The sequence below is a fragment of the Ambystoma mexicanum genome, chromosome 2q, assembly GCF_040938575.1.
Source record: "Ambystoma mexicanum isolate Mex_15411 chromosome 2q, UKY_AmexF1_1, whole genome shotgun sequence".
NCBI classification, from domain to species: Eukaryota; Metazoa; Chordata; class Amphibia; order Caudata; family Ambystomatidae; genus Ambystoma; species Ambystoma mexicanum.
Genome location: NC_090924.1, coordinates 1,467,760,018 through 1,467,779,659, shown reverse-complemented (window position 1 = coordinate 1,467,779,659; position 19,642 = coordinate 1,467,760,018). Strand labels below are relative to the sequence as shown.

Sequence of the window (19,642 nt, the reverse complement as noted above, 5' to 3'; positions counted from 1 at the left end):
TATTTCCCATTCCCAGCCCCATCCCCTACCTTCATCCCTGCAGCAGGCGGGAGCCCTGGGGGGGTGTTCCCCATTGTGTGAACCCTCTGCCTGCCCTGGTTATTCCCCATCCCCTACCTTCATCCCTGCAGCAGGAGGGAGCCCTTGGGTGGTGTTCCCCATTGTGTGCACCATCTGCCTGCCCTGGTTATTTCCCATTCCCGGCCCCATCCCCTACCTTCATCCCTGCAGGAGGAGGGAGCCCTTGGTAAGCCCGGGGACGTGGGAGTCACTGCTGAGTGTTTCCTGGACGAGCAGCAGAGACAGCACCAGGGGGCGCAGTCCAGGCTATGGGCGGAAGTCATCCCGGGGGCATTGGAGCGGAGTGCAGAATAGGGAAAGAGAAGGATTGTGTTTTCGAATTGTGAGCTGGTCCCAGAGGACAGCCACAGGAAGTGGTGGAGGGACGCAAGCAGAGGCCCGTTCCTCTAACAGGAACTAGGGACGGTGGCTTTGTTGCAGGGGAGAGGAGACTCTCAGAGAAGGCGGACCCAGGCAGGGCGGAGCAGTGCCTGGGTGGAGGGTGCTGGGTTCGAGGAGGAGGAGTTGTCTCTGGAGTCGGATGCAAGGAGTGAGAGTGCTCAGAGGAGGCGGTAAGAATGGGTAAGGGGAAAGGGAAGGTTGGAAAGAAAGGGGGGGAGGAGGAGGAGGCAAAGAGGGGGAAGACATCATCTGTGAAATTTACACCTGTGGAGGGGGGGAAAGGGGGGAAGTGAGGGACGGCATCGCAGCAGATCCCCTCAGAGGGATGATGAGGGGGGCTGGTCCGGATCATCTCAGGGTCGGGGACTCGAGAAAAATGCGCTTTGGAGGGGCTGGAAGCCTCAGTGAGCAGTATGTCTGAGGAGAAGATGCAGTCTGATAGTGTGTGGAAGGTAGTGTTGAAACCTGAAAATCGTGACAAGACGTTTCTGGGGGTGAATCCAACGGAGATTGCTAGATGGTTGAAGGCAGCAGTGGGAGATGTTTCCCGGGTACAAGTGGTGGCTGGGGGTCGGTTGTTGGTGGAGGGGTCGGATGCTGATAGCAAAGCAAAGATCCTGGAGGTGCATTGTCTGGGTAGGCATGCGGTGAGAGTGTTTGATCAAAGTGGAGTGTCTTGTAAGGGGGTAGTGAGTGAGGTGAATGAGAAAAAGTTGGTGGTGAATGAGGTTGTGGGAAGAAAGAAAGTGGTGGGTGAAGTGAAAGGTGTAGAAATGGTGGTTATTTCGAAAACTGAGTTTTTGTGCTTTATAGTGAATGTGCTGGATCTGGTTCAGGGGAATACGTCTATCAGTTCATCAGATTTTACGAAAGGAGTGGTGGAAGCTGGGAGGAGGTTTTTGAATGTTGTAGATGTATCAGAAGAAGATGTGTTTAAGAAGGTTGCTAAAGTGCGGAAGCTGAGTGGGGTGCCGGCATGAGGATTTTGCAGTGGAACGCGAGGAGTTTGTTGAGGAATGGACAGGAGTTGAAAGCCGTGTTGTGTGAGGAATTGAATGTTGACGTGGTTTGTATTCAGGAGACGTGGTTGAGGGGTGATTTGAGATTTGGGATACCAGGTTTTGAGTTGTTTCGTAAGAATAGGTTGGAGGGGAAAGGGGGGGGTGGCTTTAGCAGTTCGAAAGGGGTTGATTGCAAGGGAGATTGTGGTGGATGGAGCAGTAGAGGCGATTGGGGCAGGGATTCGGGCAGGAGGATCGGAAGTATTGGTGCTGAATTATTATAATCCGTGTGAGGTGGTGGAAGTGGGTGTGTTGACTGGAGTGATAAGAGGACATGTGGGACCGTGTGTTTTGTGTGGTGATTTTAACAGTGCCAACACGTTGTGGGGTAGTGATAGGACAGATACGAATGGAGAACTGTTGGAACACATGGTGAATGAATTGAGTCTGGTATTGCTGAATGATGGGTCGGGTACGAGGTTGGATGTGAGGACTGGGACGCTGTCGTGCTTGGATTTGTCCTGGGTGTCTGCTGCAATTGCAGGTGAATGTGATTGGGAGGTGCGTGAGGATGGAGACATGGGGAGTGATCATTCTGCTATTTTGGTGACTGTGAGGGGTGAGGTAGGGATCAGGTCACGTATGACTTGGAGTCGGTTGAATTTTCGGAAGGCTGATTGGGAGGTGTACAAAGGAGTGTGTCGGGATTTGATTGTTTCAAGGGGAAGAGAGGGGGGGTTGGATTAATGGAATGAGCATCTGGTGCAGGGAATGAGAGCAGCGTCTGTGGCAGCGATTCCGGAGGTTGAGAAGGGGAAGGGTGGGAAGATCGAGGTTCCTTGGTGGTCGGTGGAATGTTCAAGAGCAGTGGCGGCACGAAAGAAGGCTAGAGCAAGAGCGGTGAGAACGGGAATGTTGGTGGATCTGGTGGCATATAAGAAGGCTAAGGCAGTGGCGCAGAGGGTGATTAGGGAAAGAAAGAGAGGATATTGGAGGGGCTATTGTGGGTCCCTGGGGAGTGATTCTGGTGTGAGTGAGGTTTGGAAACAGTTCAAGCGGATGTCCGGATTAATGAGGTCGCAGGGTGGTATGTCTGTGTTGTTGAAAGGAGAAGAGGTGATTAGTGAAGATGGGGATAAGGCGAATTTGTTGGGGGAGTATTTTGCGGGGGTTCACAGTTCGAGGAACTTTCCAGAAGAGGTGAGGATACGAATGGGTGTGGTAGAGGAGGAGACGCGAGAGGTGGTGGCGAATGTTGGGCCTTGGGAGGAGCAATATGAGGTTTCATTTTCGATGGTAGAGTTGAATGGAGCGATTCGGAAGGGGAAGTGGTCTAGCCCTGGGGTGGATGGAATTATCTATGTATTTTTGGAGAAGTTGCCTGAGGAATGTAAGTTAGAGGTATTAGCGTTGTTCAATGAGATCTGGAAGAATGGAGTTTTGCCGAAGTTGTGGAAAAGAGCGATTGTAGTGGCGATTTTGAAGGGTGGCAAGGTTCCTAGAGAGTGTAAGTCAGATAGACCGATTGCGTTGACTGTTGTGCTGTGTAAGGTTATGGAACGGATGGTGGTTGAGCGATTGGGGTATTATTTGGAGTCGAATGGATGTTTGAGTGACTTTCAGAGTGGGTTCAGGAGGAATCGGTCGGTGGCTGATCCATTAGTGAGATTAGTGACTGGGGTGGAGGAGGCATTATGTGATGGAGAGTTGGTGGGAGCATTCTTTTTGGATTTGGAGAAGGCGTATGTTATGGTGTGGAAGGGAGGGTTGCTAGTGAGACTGTTGGAGATGGGTGTGAAGGGAAGAATGTTTCGGTGGATCAAGGCATTCTTGGCAGATAGGACATTTCAGGTGAGAGTGAGGGGGGTGCTGTATGAAGTATGGAAGATGGAGAATGGGACGTCGCAGGGGAGTGTGATTAGTGCGATGCTGTTTAATGCGATGGTGGATGGGTTGATTCGAGCTTTGGCGGGAATTGGGTGTCAGGTGGATTTCTTCGCGGATGATGGTGTGGTCTGGGTAAGAGGGCGGTGTTTGTTGTTGGTACAGAGACGGTTGCAAGCTGCGATAGTACGTATGGAGGAGTGGTGTGGGAAATGGGGTTTCTCAGTGTCTGTGGATAAGAGTGTGAGTATGGTGTTCTCAAGGAAAAGAGTGCAGCAGGAGTTGAATTTGGTTTTGAAAGGTGTGAAGGTGAAGAGCGTGGAAGAGTTTCGGTACTTGGGGGTGTTTCTGGATAGAAAGTTGAATTGGAATGTGCAAGTGAATGGTGTGGTGGATAAATGTAAACGCAGGCTGAATTTGTTGCGGGCGGTGACTGGGAAAGAATGGGGTGCGCAACAGAAGTGTTTACAAATTTTGTATAAGGGGTTGATTTTGAGTGTGATGGATTTTGGGTGTCAGGTGTCAGTGGGTTATACGTTGAGTCAGAAGTTGCGGTTAGATAGGGTACAGGCAAGGGCATTGAGAGTGTGTTCGGGTGTGATGAGGTCCTCTCCAGAGAATGCGGTTCAGGTGCTTGTGGGAGAGATGCCATTGGGGTTGAGGAGGGATGCGTTAAATATGAGATGGTGGGTGAAGTGCAGTGCGAAGAGTGTGGCTCATCCGGTGCGTGAATGTTTGAAATATAATTGGAGGTTTGACTATTACAGGGATCGGTGGAGGAGGAAGGGGGGCACTTTTGGGTTTCACATGTGGGAGAAGGGAGTGCAGTGGGGTGTGGTTGATTTGATAATTGTGACAGATACACAGGGTGGAGGATAGGGTGTGATTGATAGGGTGTGTGAGTTGGGGTATGAGAAAGTGGTGGTGTTCTCAGATTCATTGAGTGGATTACAGGCGATTGTGGCAGGGGATGGTGATAGGAAGGATGTGATTTTGGACATTAGGATGAAGATTGATCGGTGTGTACACGGGGGTATGGATTTGGAGTTGGCGTGGGTTCCTAGTCACAGTGGCATTTTGGGAAATGAGTTGGTGGATCTGGCAGCGGGTGAGGGTATGAGGAGGGAAGCGATTGATGTGAGGTTGCCTTTGAGTGTGAATGAGGTGAAGGCTGTGATGGTGAGACGGGTCCTGGATGAGTGGCAGGAGAGGTGTGTGAATGGGGTGAAGGGCAGATGGATGTTCGGTGTTCGTGGGAAAGTGTCGGTGAAGGTGGATGCAGGGAGTTCAGAATGGAGGAGGGGGGAGGAGGTGATGCTGAATCGGTTGAGGATAGGTCATGTGGGGCTGAATGACTGTCTATTTCGAATAGGGAAGTGTGAATCAAGGGACTGTGCGGTATGTGGGGTGCCTGAAACGGTGGGACATTTTTTGATTAGGTGTGAAAGACAAGTTGCAGAGAGAGAATTGATGAGGGTTCGATTGACTGCGTTGGGTGTGGCTGAGCTGAGTGGGAGGACTATACTGGGAGGTGATGGGGAGAGAGGCAGGAGGAGAAGTAGTGTGATGTTGGATTTTGTGAGACAGACGGGGAGGTGGGAGCTTAAATGGAGCCAAATAATAATTAGTGGGTACGGTGCACATCATCCTATAGGATGGGGAAGCGCCTGCGTGGGTCCGCCCACGCCTCCGATAATTAAGAAGAAGAAGAAGAAGGAGGGAGCCCTGGGGGGTGTTCCCCATTGTGTGCACCCTCTGCCTGCCCTGGTTACTGCCCATTCCCGGCCCCTTCCCTCCCCTCATCCCTGCGGCTGCCTCTTCCCAGCTTCTGCTGCCGGAACGGGTCCTGGGAGTGTCTGCAGAGCGTCCTCTCAGGTAGGACCCACTGAGCCCCGAGAGCCCCCGCCAGATGCGTGCATTTCCAATCACTCGTATTATGAGAATGGGTTTGGAATGAGGACGATGTGGAGACATGATGGCACTTATGAAGACTCTGACACAAATAGGAGTAAGAGGTGGGATTGATGGGTCATGCAGACACATCCTAATGTCTCCCCATCTTCTCGGGTTCTGTACAGACATTTCTGTGTAGCTAACCCCATTTCCAGACTTTGCCCCCCTCCACCCCCACAGCTCCCTAGAACACATGTGCATCCCCTACTCTGCCTGTAATTACCCCAGCTGCATAGGGTGATGTTTGCTGTGTAAAGAGGGGTGGGTGGGAGCAGGTAAGGACTGTGGTGACTCGGGAAGACAGAACAGCGCTGGAACTGAGACCCACCACCCTGAAACCAATGCCATAAATACATAAGCATGGGGGGCAGCCCGGGACCACTGCCCCAAATAAAATACTCAGCCAGGCAGATCCCCCCGGGGCAGAGAGAGACAGGCTCACTTACCATCAGTCAATCCCCTATCAAGCAGGGAAGTGTTTAATATACAGTGCAGATGAAGGCCACCTCTATAAGCAGTTCATGTGTTCTCTAAGCACTGGACAAACTGCTCAAAAATCTTTACTGAATGGTTCTTAACATTGATTAAACTACAATGATACATTTCCAAGGTCTTATTACATCTTTTCTTGGTTCTATGTTCTTACATTCACCTGTTTTTTTCCAACAGTTTTTTACTGATCGACATTTTTGTATTTTATTATTGGGGGAGGGGGTTGTCCCCCCCCACCCACCGAAAAAAATCCTTGCCTATTATTTTCTACCGAATCCCCACCCCCTACGCCTTCAAAGTCATCAAAAAATATGGGTGGGTAGCACCCATATTTTTCTATGACTTTTTTTAGCAAAAAATTGTCATAAAAAAAGGGTGATTTAACAGCGCCGTACCCTTTTCTTGATTGGATCATTAAATAAGATGGCAATTCTGCACAATTACCAGGCTACACATGTGTAAGCACTACACATGCTACTCTGTCCCGGGCGGCATCACTGGCCAGGTAACAATATAACAAGGTTACTCTTAATAACTTTCAACAACTATCTGAGACATAACATCCAAAACACCAGAAAGTACAACTAGCTGCCGTACTCTTTTCCTGATATCACAGGTTAGCTCGATAATGCTCTGATTACTTACCGGTAATATTCATTACTCCTAGTCATACCCTTCCTCGTCACAGTACTTACCTCCAGCAATCCTTTTCACTTTCTTCTTTTCTTTTGAAGTATAGTACCTCCTACTTACACATAATCCCCAGTTACCAATTTCCCAAGCAAAGGAGGGAGAGGAGGGTCGTCAGTACTATGACAAGGAACAGTAGAACTAGGAGTAATGAAGCTTACCGGTAAGCAATCGGAGCATTATCTTCACACCCCTCTTCCTCCTCCCAATACTTGCCTCTGAGGAGTACCAAAGTATAGACAATGGGGAGTGGTCCCAATAAACCCACTGAGCGCCCGTCCAGGATGCCACCATTCCAGCCGAGAAGAAGCCAGACTTAAGGAACTGCCCTACCAGGGAACCCCACCAGGGAATCCCCCTCCATTTTGCCCTCCTGTTTTCCTTTGAGAGCCTTAAAGGAGGTCCGCTGGGAGCACTGGGAGCGAAGAGTGGACACAAGCCCTTGTCAAACTGTCCGGGAGAAACTGGAGCACGGACGGAAGACCACCCTGACGGGAGAGATATTGGACTACTTCCACCATGCCAGGCAATTCCCCCAGTATCTTCCATAGGTTTTCAAGGTAGATGGCTGTCTTGCATTAAGGACACTGTCAACCTCCGGATCCAAATACCCCTGCTCGGTCAGCTGAAATCTGGCAATGTCCAGCTTACCCATTCAATTTTCCTGGTGTCACGCCCTTGGCCGGCTTTCAGGGGGCAAGGCCATATTGGAATCTTCCATGGGTTCTTTCACTGGAGATCCAGGAGAGAAGGAAACCATCCCCTTCCTGCCTTGCATCACCTGATCTGCTGTATCACCCTGTGGGTGAGGGGAATGGGAGGGTATACAAATGACCCCTTTGCAATACCAGACTGGGGGCATCTACCCCGGGCATCCACCACCTGGAACGTGCCTATTCATATTTCTGCTGTATCACATTAACCACCCACCATTTCCATGTGGATAATACGTGTCTAATACCTCTATGTATGCATCTATACGGTGCAATGTTACTAACCATGAGACTACACATCTCTTATAGATGCACCATGTGTTCCTGCTGCGTCTCAACCAGATTGATGAATATTGTCACAATCAAGAAGTCAATTACGGGTATGCCTTACTTCTCTAGAAATTATATGTAACCAAAGAAAGAGAAGAGGGTGAGGCAAGTTAGTGAGGATAGGATGATAGGATTGGTTCAGAACCAGGAGGAACTGGCATCTGTTTGCATAGTTTTGCGTGTGGAAGTAGGTTCTTTTACATTCAAGAGGCCCTGTCTGTTGTACTGTTGTAACTGTATGAGTAGGCCTCAGTGCCTCGGATGGTATTACCCAAATCGTTTGTTTACAATTGTTCGAATGAACAATTGACCAAATTTAAAGGGTCACAATTGACCTTTTCACAATTGACCGAATATATATATATATATATATATATATATATATATATATATATATATATATATATATATTATTTTTTTTCAAACGAAAATTAAGCCCTAAAGAGGGTGAAACCTGCGGAATGCACTCCCAAGAGCAGCCAAGTCCAGTAAATCCAGTCCTTAGCAAATAAAAGGCTTCACGGCAAGAATCAGGCAGCACCAAATGTTCTTTATTAGTAAAAAGTGCATTTCAAAGGAGAACCTGAAAGTTACAACGACGCGTTTCGCGATAGTTCACGATAGTAGGGCAAACACAGACAAAGGACTCCTTAAAGCGCAATTCAAACTCTATGGTTGCAATGTATAGAATGTCTCATTCAGAACATTACTCTAATGTGAAGAGAAAGCAGTCGGCCATATTATAGTGACCAAGTTTACCTCATGTCAACCTCTGTAGTCTCAAATAAGTACATTCAATAATGTGCTTAACATAAAGTGACAGTTTACAAATTTGAAGGTTGCCGCAAACGCCACAAAATTCATCAAGGAGGGAACAAACCAAAGAGATGGAAAATACCTCATGGAAACCTAAATGGTCAAAATGGGAGGTAAAATAGTTGTAAAAAATAATAGCCATTGGAAAGAGGGAAGGAACCACACATGCATTAAGTAAGGTTCTCCCTGCAAATGCAAAATACAAAAGCAGTGGCGGGCTACATAGCACCTTAATATAATATATGTAAACATTAATATGTTGTATGCAAAAGAAAGTGTGGTACAATGTCAAATACCAACCTTCCAAAATTAAAATTAAATAAAACCTGCGCCAAAAGAGTAATAAGGCACACTCACAGGTATATTGCCATCTCCCCATTATGGACCCTCTATGCGAGTTGTGCACGTGCATGAGTTGAATGACATAAATACATGCGCCTTGATCATCGTTAATCACAATCTTACCAATACATCGAGTGGACATCATATATATGTTAGGGTAAAAAACGGGTCTAATCAAACACGTATAGCTGTATTAGGACAGGGTTAAAGTGCTTAGTGCGTAAACAATTGTGCAAAGTGCGAAGTGCAAAATGCATAGCAGCAATAGTAGGGGGAAGGATAGACAAGATACAGGGGAAAGGGGAAAAGGGAAACGCATGGGGATCAAAATTACATTCTCTACAGCAAAGATAATACGCACAGTGCTCTACGTCCATGGGTGCACTTATATAGTCCCAACATTTGAAAACCAACCAAACTCCCTTAAAAATAAAAGGAGGATGGCAAAAGAACGTGCAGCCATGGACTACTGGAGAATCATAAAAATATAGATCCACAATAAAGTGCAAAGTGCATAAACCCTAAAATGCCCCAATTTAGGAGGCAAACACCCTTCCTGATAAGCCTTAGATTTCACTTAAATAACGCAGACATGCTATGTAGGCCCGTTTAATCATTGATTAAGAAATCCACACATTAAAATAAAAAAAGGAGGAAAAAGAATGCTGTATGCATAAATATTCATGATACCCAAAACATACGATTATTGATCTTAAAATACGAGACTAAATGCAACACTGATTGAATGCGTCTAAAGAGTCCAAAGGACACTGTGTTAAAAATAGTATACATCATAATTATCAATCTAAAAAGATAAATATACTCCCTACTAAAATACAAGTTAAAACCAGATAATAATACAAAACAGGCCGACATAATTCATGAAAAAACAACTATAAAAAATGTGTCCTAGCCTAGATGGAATGATCTTGTTGACATGAGGCAAGTGAAGACTTTTTTGCGGGGGAACCCAAAAATCCAGCAATAATACATAAGAAAATGACATAAAATATGAGCTATTAGGTCCCCAAAAAAGTGTACAATTCTTCATCTAAATTATGATCCCTAGGTTTCTTGGTCTCTAGGTCCAAAATAGACTTGGTCTCCAGTTGCCTCAGCAAGGAAAAACCCTCCAATTTACTGTCACGTTGGGACAGGAAATGTAAAGCCATCGGATAGTTGGAATCAATATTTCTAATGGCTCGAATATGCTGAAGTATCCTTAGTTTCAATTTGCCTTTGTTACTGCCCACATACCACATGTTGCAAGGACAGTTGAGAACATATACCACATGATCTGTATAGCAGGTGATTCTAGATGCGATCTTGATGTTAGTGCCCAAGATGGGATGGGTGTAATGAGTCTTATTGACAGCATGAGTGCATGCTTTACATTTGGAGCATTTGTAAAAACCGCAAGATTTAATATTTAGCCAAGCATTGGTTACTGCATTGTCAATGGGCCTCATAAAACTGGGAACTAAAGTATCTTTGAATCAGGTAGACCGTCGAAAAGTGATATTAATGCAGTCGCCCAAGATGGTATTCAAATGTTCATCAGATTTGAGAATATGCCAATGACGTTGCATGACTTTGCGTATGCTATGCGCTTTAGCTCCAAATGTTAAAATAAGACGTGTCTCATTAGAGTCAGTGGTAATATGTTCAGTGCCTTCCTGCAACAGTAGCTGTGAGCGATCCATACTTCTCGCTTTCAAAAAAGCTCTCTCCAAAATGTTCTTAGGGTAACCCCGTTGTTTAAAACTGTTAGCTATGAGAGCGCATTCGTAATCAAAGGTTTCAATCTTTGTACAATTTCTGCATATACGAATGAACTCGCCATAGGGGATACTCCATTTAAGGGCAGTGGGGTGATTACTCAAGGCATGTAGTGGAATATTCGAACTGGTGGGCTTTCTGAGCCACAGTAACAAGAATATCAAGATAAGTGATAGCACTCTTGCTGTGGCTCTCGGTGAACTGAAGATTCAAATCATTAATGTTAAGTATATTAACAAAAACCAACCAGTCAGCACTTGTGCCCTCCCAGATTATAAACAAGTCATCTATATATCTAAGCCAAAGGGCAATTTTAGATGTATAGTGACTGTTTCTTGGATGCCAAACTACAAATTTCTCCCACCAACCCATCAACAGATTTGCATAGGAAGGAGCAAAAGTGGAGCCCATCGCAGTCCCCTGAAGTTGCATATAGAACTGTTTGTCAAAGAGGAAACAATTATTAGTAAGACAGAGTTCAATCATCTCAAGAATCATCTGTGAATGTTGGAGATAATTCAAGGAACGTGTATGCAAACAATATTCACAAGCCTTCAGGCCATCACTGTGTCTTATGGATGTATATATATATATATATATATATATATATATATATATATATATATATATATATATATATATATATATATATATATATAGGTTTTGGGGGGTTTGGCATTGGGGGGGTTTCCCCCACATATATGGTACAATTGACCTTCACAATTCGGTCAATTGTGAAAAGGTCAATTGTCATTCGAGCAGTTGTAAAATGAACAATTTGTATACAACCCCTCGGATGTGTGCTGGTGTTTGTGTTGGGTGTGTGTGTCTTGCCTCGTGAAAATGTCTTGCCACTGGTGTGCGCGTATTGTTTGTCCTTACATTTGACCGGTGCTCGTTCCATCTTGTGTTTATTTTTTTGCTTGTTATCCAACATAATAAATTCCACAAAGGCATTTGATACTGTACACCACATCTTTTTAATCACATGTTGCAGAATGTTTAAGGAAAAGCTGTCTACCCATTCATGGGTGAAAAACTACATTGCCCTTGCTCTCATTATAACAATCAGTGCAGTTCAGACAAGGAAACATTCCTGTTGGGCGCCCACTGTCGGAATCTCAAATTGGTTTCATGTTTGCCCGTACACCTAAGTCCCTCAAGTTATTCCTGTGTTGATAGGAAAATACAGGATATTCTTTGAAGAGATAATTGGCTTTACTATCTTTCCTGAGAATGTCCCAATTCTTCAATAAATACCTCTTAAGTCAGTTGCTCTGTATTCAAAATGTAGATGCATATTTATTTATTTATTTATTTATTTTTAAATTTGTATTTGGTTTACGAACCTTTTACAAACGAATAACCGAAAGGAAAGTGCCACAGTACACATAGTCCACATATTCTGATGATTCCAAGAGCTGAGACTTAATTGGAAAACACAATATATACAACTAACAATAAAATAACATAAACATTTGTAAAGTTAAAATTACATACAATTCTACAATTTACATCTTTCCACCCTCTTCCAAAGGACTTAGAGTGGAGTTTGCAAAAGTTTAAAATATTTCCCATTCAAACTAAAACAGCTCTTACTATACATCTTTCCTTTCTATATCCGATTTCAGTATTTAATAAATCAGGTTAGATGAGCATACACGCTCTTTTCCCCTGATTACAAATCATCTTGAGCTCATGGAGTCTTAGAAAGTAATATTGCAGCTTTCCAACATACGAATCACTGCTATTGTCAGACCAGGTGAATGTCCGGAGATCATCCAGTCCCAGGACATTTCTGATAGGTAGTGGGGGGAATCAATCCCGAATTTACCAAACCAGATGCACCTTGCAGGCCAGGTTCCTTCACAATCCAGTAGTAAATGTTTAAAAGTTTGTTCTTCTGGATTTATGCAGATCTTACATAATTGGATTGCCTGGTCCCCCTGCCCTCTTTTTTGCAAGGACTTCCCCAGTATGTGCTACATTCAGTCTCAATCTCAGGAATTATTTTCTGATCCTCCAATCCAGGAATTTAATCAAATATTTATTGAGATTACCTAATTCTGTATCCTCTTTTTGCAGTTGGTTTGGATTTTTCACAGATCGTATTTCATCAATAGTGTTTATCCAGTCCATCTTGTCCCATTGTTTTTTTGCTTTTACAGGATTCTCAATTATTGTTTCGATATCAATGTCCATTTTGTCCAACCATCCTTTAACTTGATAGTCGAGGTTCTTTAGCATTTTTGATTTATTATTCCCAAGGTGGGCTCTAATGTCTGGATATAATGATCCTTCTTGGGCCAATAAAATCAGCCGAAAAAGGGAGACCAATTTCCATCCGACCTGGGCTTTCAAGGATTTTAAGCCCAATTCAAACCTGATGTTTGCCACGGGAAGACACCTAGGACATCCTTCCACAACACACCCTCCCATCTTTGCCAGTTCCCTTCCCAAATCTGTGGTTTTGCTTCTATGCCATAGAGCAGAATTGGGATGACTTTGGCCTGGTAGATTTTTATAAGAGGACGCAGAGAGAACCCACAATATCTCACCAAGATTTTGTTTCATTCGGGCAGCAAGTTGTTTTGTTTTCGTGAGAATATCATATTCGACTTTATGGGCTGCCGGGGATGCATATATTTTATAACCAAGGTAAGTTAGTTCTTCAACCCTTGGAATTTGCTGACCTCCCATCTTCCATTGTTGGAATTTGACCTTTTTATTTCTTTGTCGGAATACCATTATCTTTGATTTTATGGGGTTTATGGCTAAACCATTTTCTTCCACGTAACAATGAAGTTTACTCAAAAGGCGTTGAAGCCCAATGACTGTCTTATCGAGTAAAACTCCATCATCTGCGTAGGCAAGCCAGTGGATTTTAACACCGTTTAACATTGGACTTGCCAATGCAGATGACTCAAGGTACTCTCCCATATCAGAGAGATACAAATTAAAGAAGAGAGATACTACTAGACAACCCTGCCTGACTCACCATTCGACCCCCCCCACTGGGTCTGATAGGTGCCCCACCTCATCCAATCCAACCAGACTCTAACTGTAGTGTTCCTATGAAGTTCTATGAGCATGTCCAAGATTTTCTCTGGTATGCCCTTGTTTCTTAATTTATCTCACAGTCTGCCTCTATCCACTAGGTCAAAGGCTTTTGAGAAGTCCACCCAAGCCCCATAGAGTTCTTGCTCCCCTTTCTTTCCTGTGTTCTCGATCATAAGGTTTATTACCACTCCATTTAAAATTGTGGACACACCCCTCCTAAAGCCTGTCTGGCATTTTGAAAGGACTCTCTCTCTTCTTTCCCAGGCTTCAAGCTCGCCTGTCAAGATCCTCATAAATATTTTGCTTTCTATATCAAGGAGGGCGATCGGTCGGTAGTTGGTCGCCGCAGTCCGATCGCCCCCCTTGAACAGTGGAATGACAATGGCAGATTTCAGGACACTGGGAATTCCTGCTTTGCCATGATCTCCTTAAACAGCCAATTCAAAAGTCTAGCCCATAGAGATGGATCATTTTTTAACACCTGATAGGTCAGAACATTTGGGCCTGCTGCCCTAGAAGAAGAGCTGCTCCCGATTGAATTGATGATATATTGCTCATCAAAAGTGAAACTCCAGACCACATCCCTTTTCTTCTGTGTAATGGTTTTTTGCGATTTCCCAAACACCTCCTTCAGGTGCACCATCCAATCTACTTCGGATACTAGGTTCCACTGCCTGGATTCCATTTTCCCTTCCAGTCGATGAATCACAGCCCAAGAAACTCCCGAATCTCTCTTTCCCAATTGCTTCAACATATGTTCACTATCTTGTGGAATTCTCCAGATTTTCCTGGACACCGACCAAGATTTGTAATTCTGCATGAGGGATCTGGATTCCTTTCTCTTCTTCTCATCACTCATGTAAGATTGTTTTATTCCTCTGAGTGTTTTATTCATAATTTTTTTCTTTAACATAGTTTCTTCATCAAATGAGTGATAGTGTGTCTGTTTTCTCCCTCCGCCTTTTGCCAATGGGGGACAGATAGACCACACAAACTCGTTGAAGCTCCCTGGTTTGCAACTCTCATGTTGTTCATCTTGTGAGATCCCCATCAGACAGTCATTTAGCTCTCTCCCCTCGCTCCTGTAATTGTTTTGGTGAACTCTTCCTTTCCGTGCTGTAATTGACTCATGATACTTCTCCTGGTGGTCCATTTGGAATCCTGGGAAGTATAGCTCTAGACAGTGGTGATCACTCCCTTCTCCTTGTACTATGTTTAGGGTTGCCTTTGGTTCGAATAATGGCAGTGACATAAAGATATAATCTAGAGTAGTGTTTACTGTACCCTGGCATCTGGTGGAATCAGCCGGGGTATCCCCTGGCAGTTTCCCATTTGCCATTACCAGTCCCCATTCTGTGAGGAACTCCACCCAGATTCTAACCTTTTCAGTTGTCCTGCGTGTGTTGAGTTGAGATTTCCTTTTTATAAATTGGATACATTGCGAATTAAGATCACCGCCCAGGATTATTTCCACCCCCCGTACTTCATTTTAAAAGTTTCCAACATCACTGCTAGATCATCCAAGAAATGTTGTAGAGATGAACACGCGGGGTTCCAATATATGTTAACAAATATCACCTGCAAGGATCTTCCCTTAAGCCGAAAGGATGGTTAGCTTGCTTATATATCTGTATTGGTGCTGACAATTGGGATGAGGTCCTTAAATATAGAATTTTCTATTGCCAGGTGTCAGAGGTTTCCCCTTTTCTCACCTGTTTTCTCTGTTTTGCAGAGTCCTTTGTCGGGGTCTTCTTTCGAGCAGTTCGGGTCTTGTACAAGCCTGCTCGGCCGTCTTCGGATTCCAGGATTCGTTCAGTTTCTTCGTCCGGGATCTAGGTACTCCTGGAAGCTTGGAATGGAGGCAGCACACGGAGACGGTCTGCGCGGAACGCGGAAGAGACAGGACCAAGGAAGGTAGTAGGAAAGGAGAAGGAGGAAGGTCCGGGAACCAGGAAGCAACACAGTTCAGGGGAACGAACTACGGAGCACGTCAGGCCACAGCTATCGGTAGCGTTGAGACGCACGGAACCGCAGGGGAGTGGCTAATTTATAGAACGTGCTGCATAGGACGTAAAGGTCGATAGAACGCGTTCCGTGTATACGGCCATGTTGGGTGTACTTCAGCGAGTAACCCCCGACGTGCCAGGGACCAGGAAGACCAGAAGGGGCGTGATCGATGGATCATGACACCAGGAGCATTACACCACTTGGTCTGCCCTTAGCTTTTTGTGAGGCTGGCTTGACAGCAATTGAATAACCGTCTACCATGATTGGATTGACCAGCCAAGTTTCTTGAAACATAATGACATCCCCTTTTTTAAACAAGTGTTCTTTCATATTCTTGGAGGTGAAAGTATTCGGACCCCGCGTGTTCCAACAAATGACATGTGGGCCCAAACATTTAAAGAGTTTTCTGGCCTACTCCCAGTCTCTGAAAGACCTCTGTCAAGATTTCCGGAAGTAAAGCCAGTGGGGTTTCCCGGCACTCCTTTTTAGGAACTATTAAACCCCCTGAATTTGTCTTGACTGAAATTTTTTTGGGCTCTTCAAAGCCCTCTTTAGATGTCCATTTTGATGTAAGTACTGCAGGCTTCCCATTCCCAATCGGTTTGGAGGTGAAGATCAAGAGGTCTTGTTTCTTTAAATCCAATGCAGCTCCCATTATTGCCTCATAGCCTTCTCTAGATGATAATCCCACCTCCGCTGTCATAGGCTGGGCATGGTCTGGGAAGCGGACATATTCAATATTGTGTGTATTCAGGAGATATAGACTGGGTACTTTCTTAAGCATGGATAGGATCACCCCTCCTGCAAAGCAATTTTATATTGTTTCTATTCGAGTTCAGAGAGAACCAGACTATTGGCATTGCAAAATGTAGATGCATACACCAGAGTGGGTGACCCTCATTTAGGGACAGCGGTCAGTAACATTTCTTTTGGACTCGTCGTAGCTCTAATTCTAGCTTTTTGCAGCGCAACTCTATGGTTGCCTCGCACGCACCTGGACTTTATTCAAGACATCTAATTGTTTTGTACTTTCTTCTGTGCCAGTAGCAATACGTTTGACTCTTAGAAGTTGGCTGTAGGGCAGACCTCTTAGTGTGACTGGTGGGTGAAAACTCATCCTGTGCAAAAAACTGCTTCTGTCCGTAGTCTTTTGGGCGATATTAGTTATAAATCTTCCCTGGTCTGGGATCACGTGTACATCCAGGAAATGGTTTCCGAGTTCCCTATAGTGTTGGTAAAGTTTATGCTTTCATCAATCTGGTTCAGATAGTCCAAAAGCTTTCCAAATGTTTCTTCAGAGCCCCCCCACATTCCAGACACATCATCTATATGCCTTCCACAGACAAGTAGGTAGGAGCCATTGTCTGTATTGATGTTCCTTCCGTTTGTTCATAAACCTGCTCTTTATAGATGTTCTAAGATGTCATTTTGTTGCCATAGTAACCATTCCACAGCTTCTAAACCTACATAGTTAGTGATTGAAGTGTATAGGATTTCTACGTCGATTGTGAATAAGATATTGGAGCTGTCCGTGCGGACCTCATTCACTTTATTACAAACATGAGTGGTGTCTTTTATATAGGTCAATGTGTCCTGTATTAGTGGCTGTAAGAAGAAGTCCACATATCGACCCATTGGTTGTAAGATTCCATCAATGGCTGACACAGTGCGCCTCCCTGGTGGTGTGTCAATACCTGTATGGACTTTAGGTATAAGGTGACATGTAAGTGCCTTAGGACATGGGTGTGCAAGAACCTTTTTGTTTTCTCATGTATCCATTCATGAGAACACCACTGAAGGATTCTTGAATCTCCCCAGTAGGATCTGCCTGAATGTTCAGGTGTGTCCTGTTGTCAATCAGTTGTGCAGGGCATTCCAAGTCAGAATCTATGGAGTTCTGAAGAACTAGACTCCATCCTTGCCTGTTAGATGTATAGTGATGTTCCGAACTGTGTATAGGGATTGAACCAACGGAATGTCCCCTTTTTGTGAAATTCTTATGCTTGGGTTTCTTATGGGATAATGTGTTAATGTCCTGTAAGACCAGTCTATGAAAAATGTCAACAGTGATGTTTGGAATCGTTGGGATAAAGTTACTCTTTGGTTTAAATTCTACTTAGCGTTTTAATGGCTAAAGGTTGATTACTGTCTAAATCCACAAAAAATGATTTACATCTTAATTTCCATGTGAATTTGAAGATATTTCCCTTGGTCTTGAATTTAGTGGCGCTACATTTAGGGTTGAAGATAAGACCATTTTGGAGATTTTTAATTTCTTTGGAGCTCAGTGTTGTATCGGAAACGTAAACTACTAGGTTCTCCAGTGTTGAACCCAAGTTTGCATTTGTGAGCTCTGTGGATTTCCTCGGCCTGTCTTTTATTTTTGCTCTTGTGTTTCTGAAGTGACAGATTCTGTGAGCGATGTGGTGATATGTTTGACATGATATGCCATTTATAACTCGCTTATACACAAGTGTTTGAAGGCGCAAAAGGTGCCAGCCTGTTCTGGTGCTTCTGTGGTTGTTATGTTATGTTATATTATAGCATTTCATAAAGCATGACCGTGGACCAAAGGCATCCTGGTGCTAGCAAACAGAGGGTCCCTCACCCAAAAGAAGGAGGGGGGCCTAATAACCAGCAGAGAGCTTTGCCAAAAATGCGGGACCTGAAGTAGGACTTGGCCAAAGGAACGAAGATTCCGAGACGGGGAATAATGCTTGGTTTTCAAGAAAACCGTCCCCCAGACTATGCATGGCCCGAGGCACTAGGCAAAGGATTGTAAACTGAATCCTTCCGACAACCGGAAGCCAGTGCAATTTCTGGAGCACATTAGGGTTTATGGCAAATTTGGTCAAACTCATTGCAAAGTGGGTGGCTGCATTCTGCACAACCTATAAGTGATGGAGAAGGGTTTTAGGCTGGGAAAAAAGCGTAGCATTGCAATAATCTAAATTTCCATGACAAAGGAGGAAACCCCCAGGCCACAGAGATATACGGGCCCAAATGGAATGACCTTCCTCAGAAATTTAAGCTTCAAATGGGCCGCACTGCAGCTAGCATTGTCCTGAGGAACAGCAGAGAGGAAGGCACAGATGGTAATGCACAGGTTCTTTACTGTGATCACAGGACTAGGAAGTGGGCCCAAGGCAGACGGGCAAAAAACAGTGGACCAAGCAGGGCTCTCAAGGTGGTCAGCTCCCAATACCATCACCTCTGTCTTGTCTGCATTGAGCTTGAGCCCGTTTTTTGCACATCCAATCTCCAATGTCAGACAAGCAGCCTTTTAAATGGGCAGCTGCAGCCATCTGATCATGATCAACATGCAAAATAATTGCCGTGCCATTGGTGTACGCAAAAACCCTACAGTCATTAGTATGAATAAGTTTGGCCAGCAGGAGCATGTAAATGTTAAACAGAAGTGGGGAGATAGCCGCCCCCTGAGGGACACCCCAGGTAAGAGGAACTGGGGCAGAAGAAATAGGAGGCAGGGACAAGTACTGTGTTCTGTAAGAGAGGAAAGACCAAAAACTCTCCAAGACAAAGCCATCAAGTTTGATTTCCCGAGACGTTGACAAAGGATGGTTACATTACTTAAAGAATGGGCCCTGCCTGTGTTGTCACTTTCGGATCGTGAGGCATCCGAAGAACTATTATCCATTGAATATTTTTTGGTACCAAATTATTTATACCTGTCCATCCAAGTGTACATTTATTTGTTCAGGTAGTTATAGGTGTCTCGATGGAATTGATGTACTCTTTTTGTTCCAATTCTTTTTTATGGGTAGTGTGAGTAGTCAGAAATGAGAGCAGGACATAAGGAGGCCATGTTTCAACAAGAAGGGATTTTTGGAAATAAATGGGTTGGAAAAAGACCTCTCTTGCCCTATACTAAGGAGGGACTTCCCTGCATCTGAACTAAAAGCTAAGAATCTGTCTGTTTTCGGAAGTCGATAAGTAAAACAGTCCTTGTGTCCAACACAACCTGACCTGACCCTCACACTAAAACAAAACACAAAGGGTGCAAGGAAATGTCTCTGTCTTGATGTTAGCAAAAAATGTCAAAAACAAAAAGTATCAAAAATGGCTCCAATAAAAATGTTCCCCTTCCCCTGG

General features: G+C 44.5%; 1 protein-coding gene across 1 annotated transcript in view; it reads left to right on the top strand.

Moving 5' to 3' along the window:
* The first annotated feature begins 226 nt into the window (after nt 1-226).
* Nucleotides 227-19,642, top strand: part of LOC138570275 (zinc finger protein 271-like) — a 382,424-nt gene continuing 363,008 nt past the window's right edge. Inside the window, exon 1 of the mRNA XM_069649044.1 lies at nt 227-632. Coding sequence (XP_069505145.1) covers nt 602-632 — 31 coding nt within the window. The 5' untranslated portion in view covers nt 227-601. The remainder of the gene's footprint in view (nt 633-19,642) is intronic.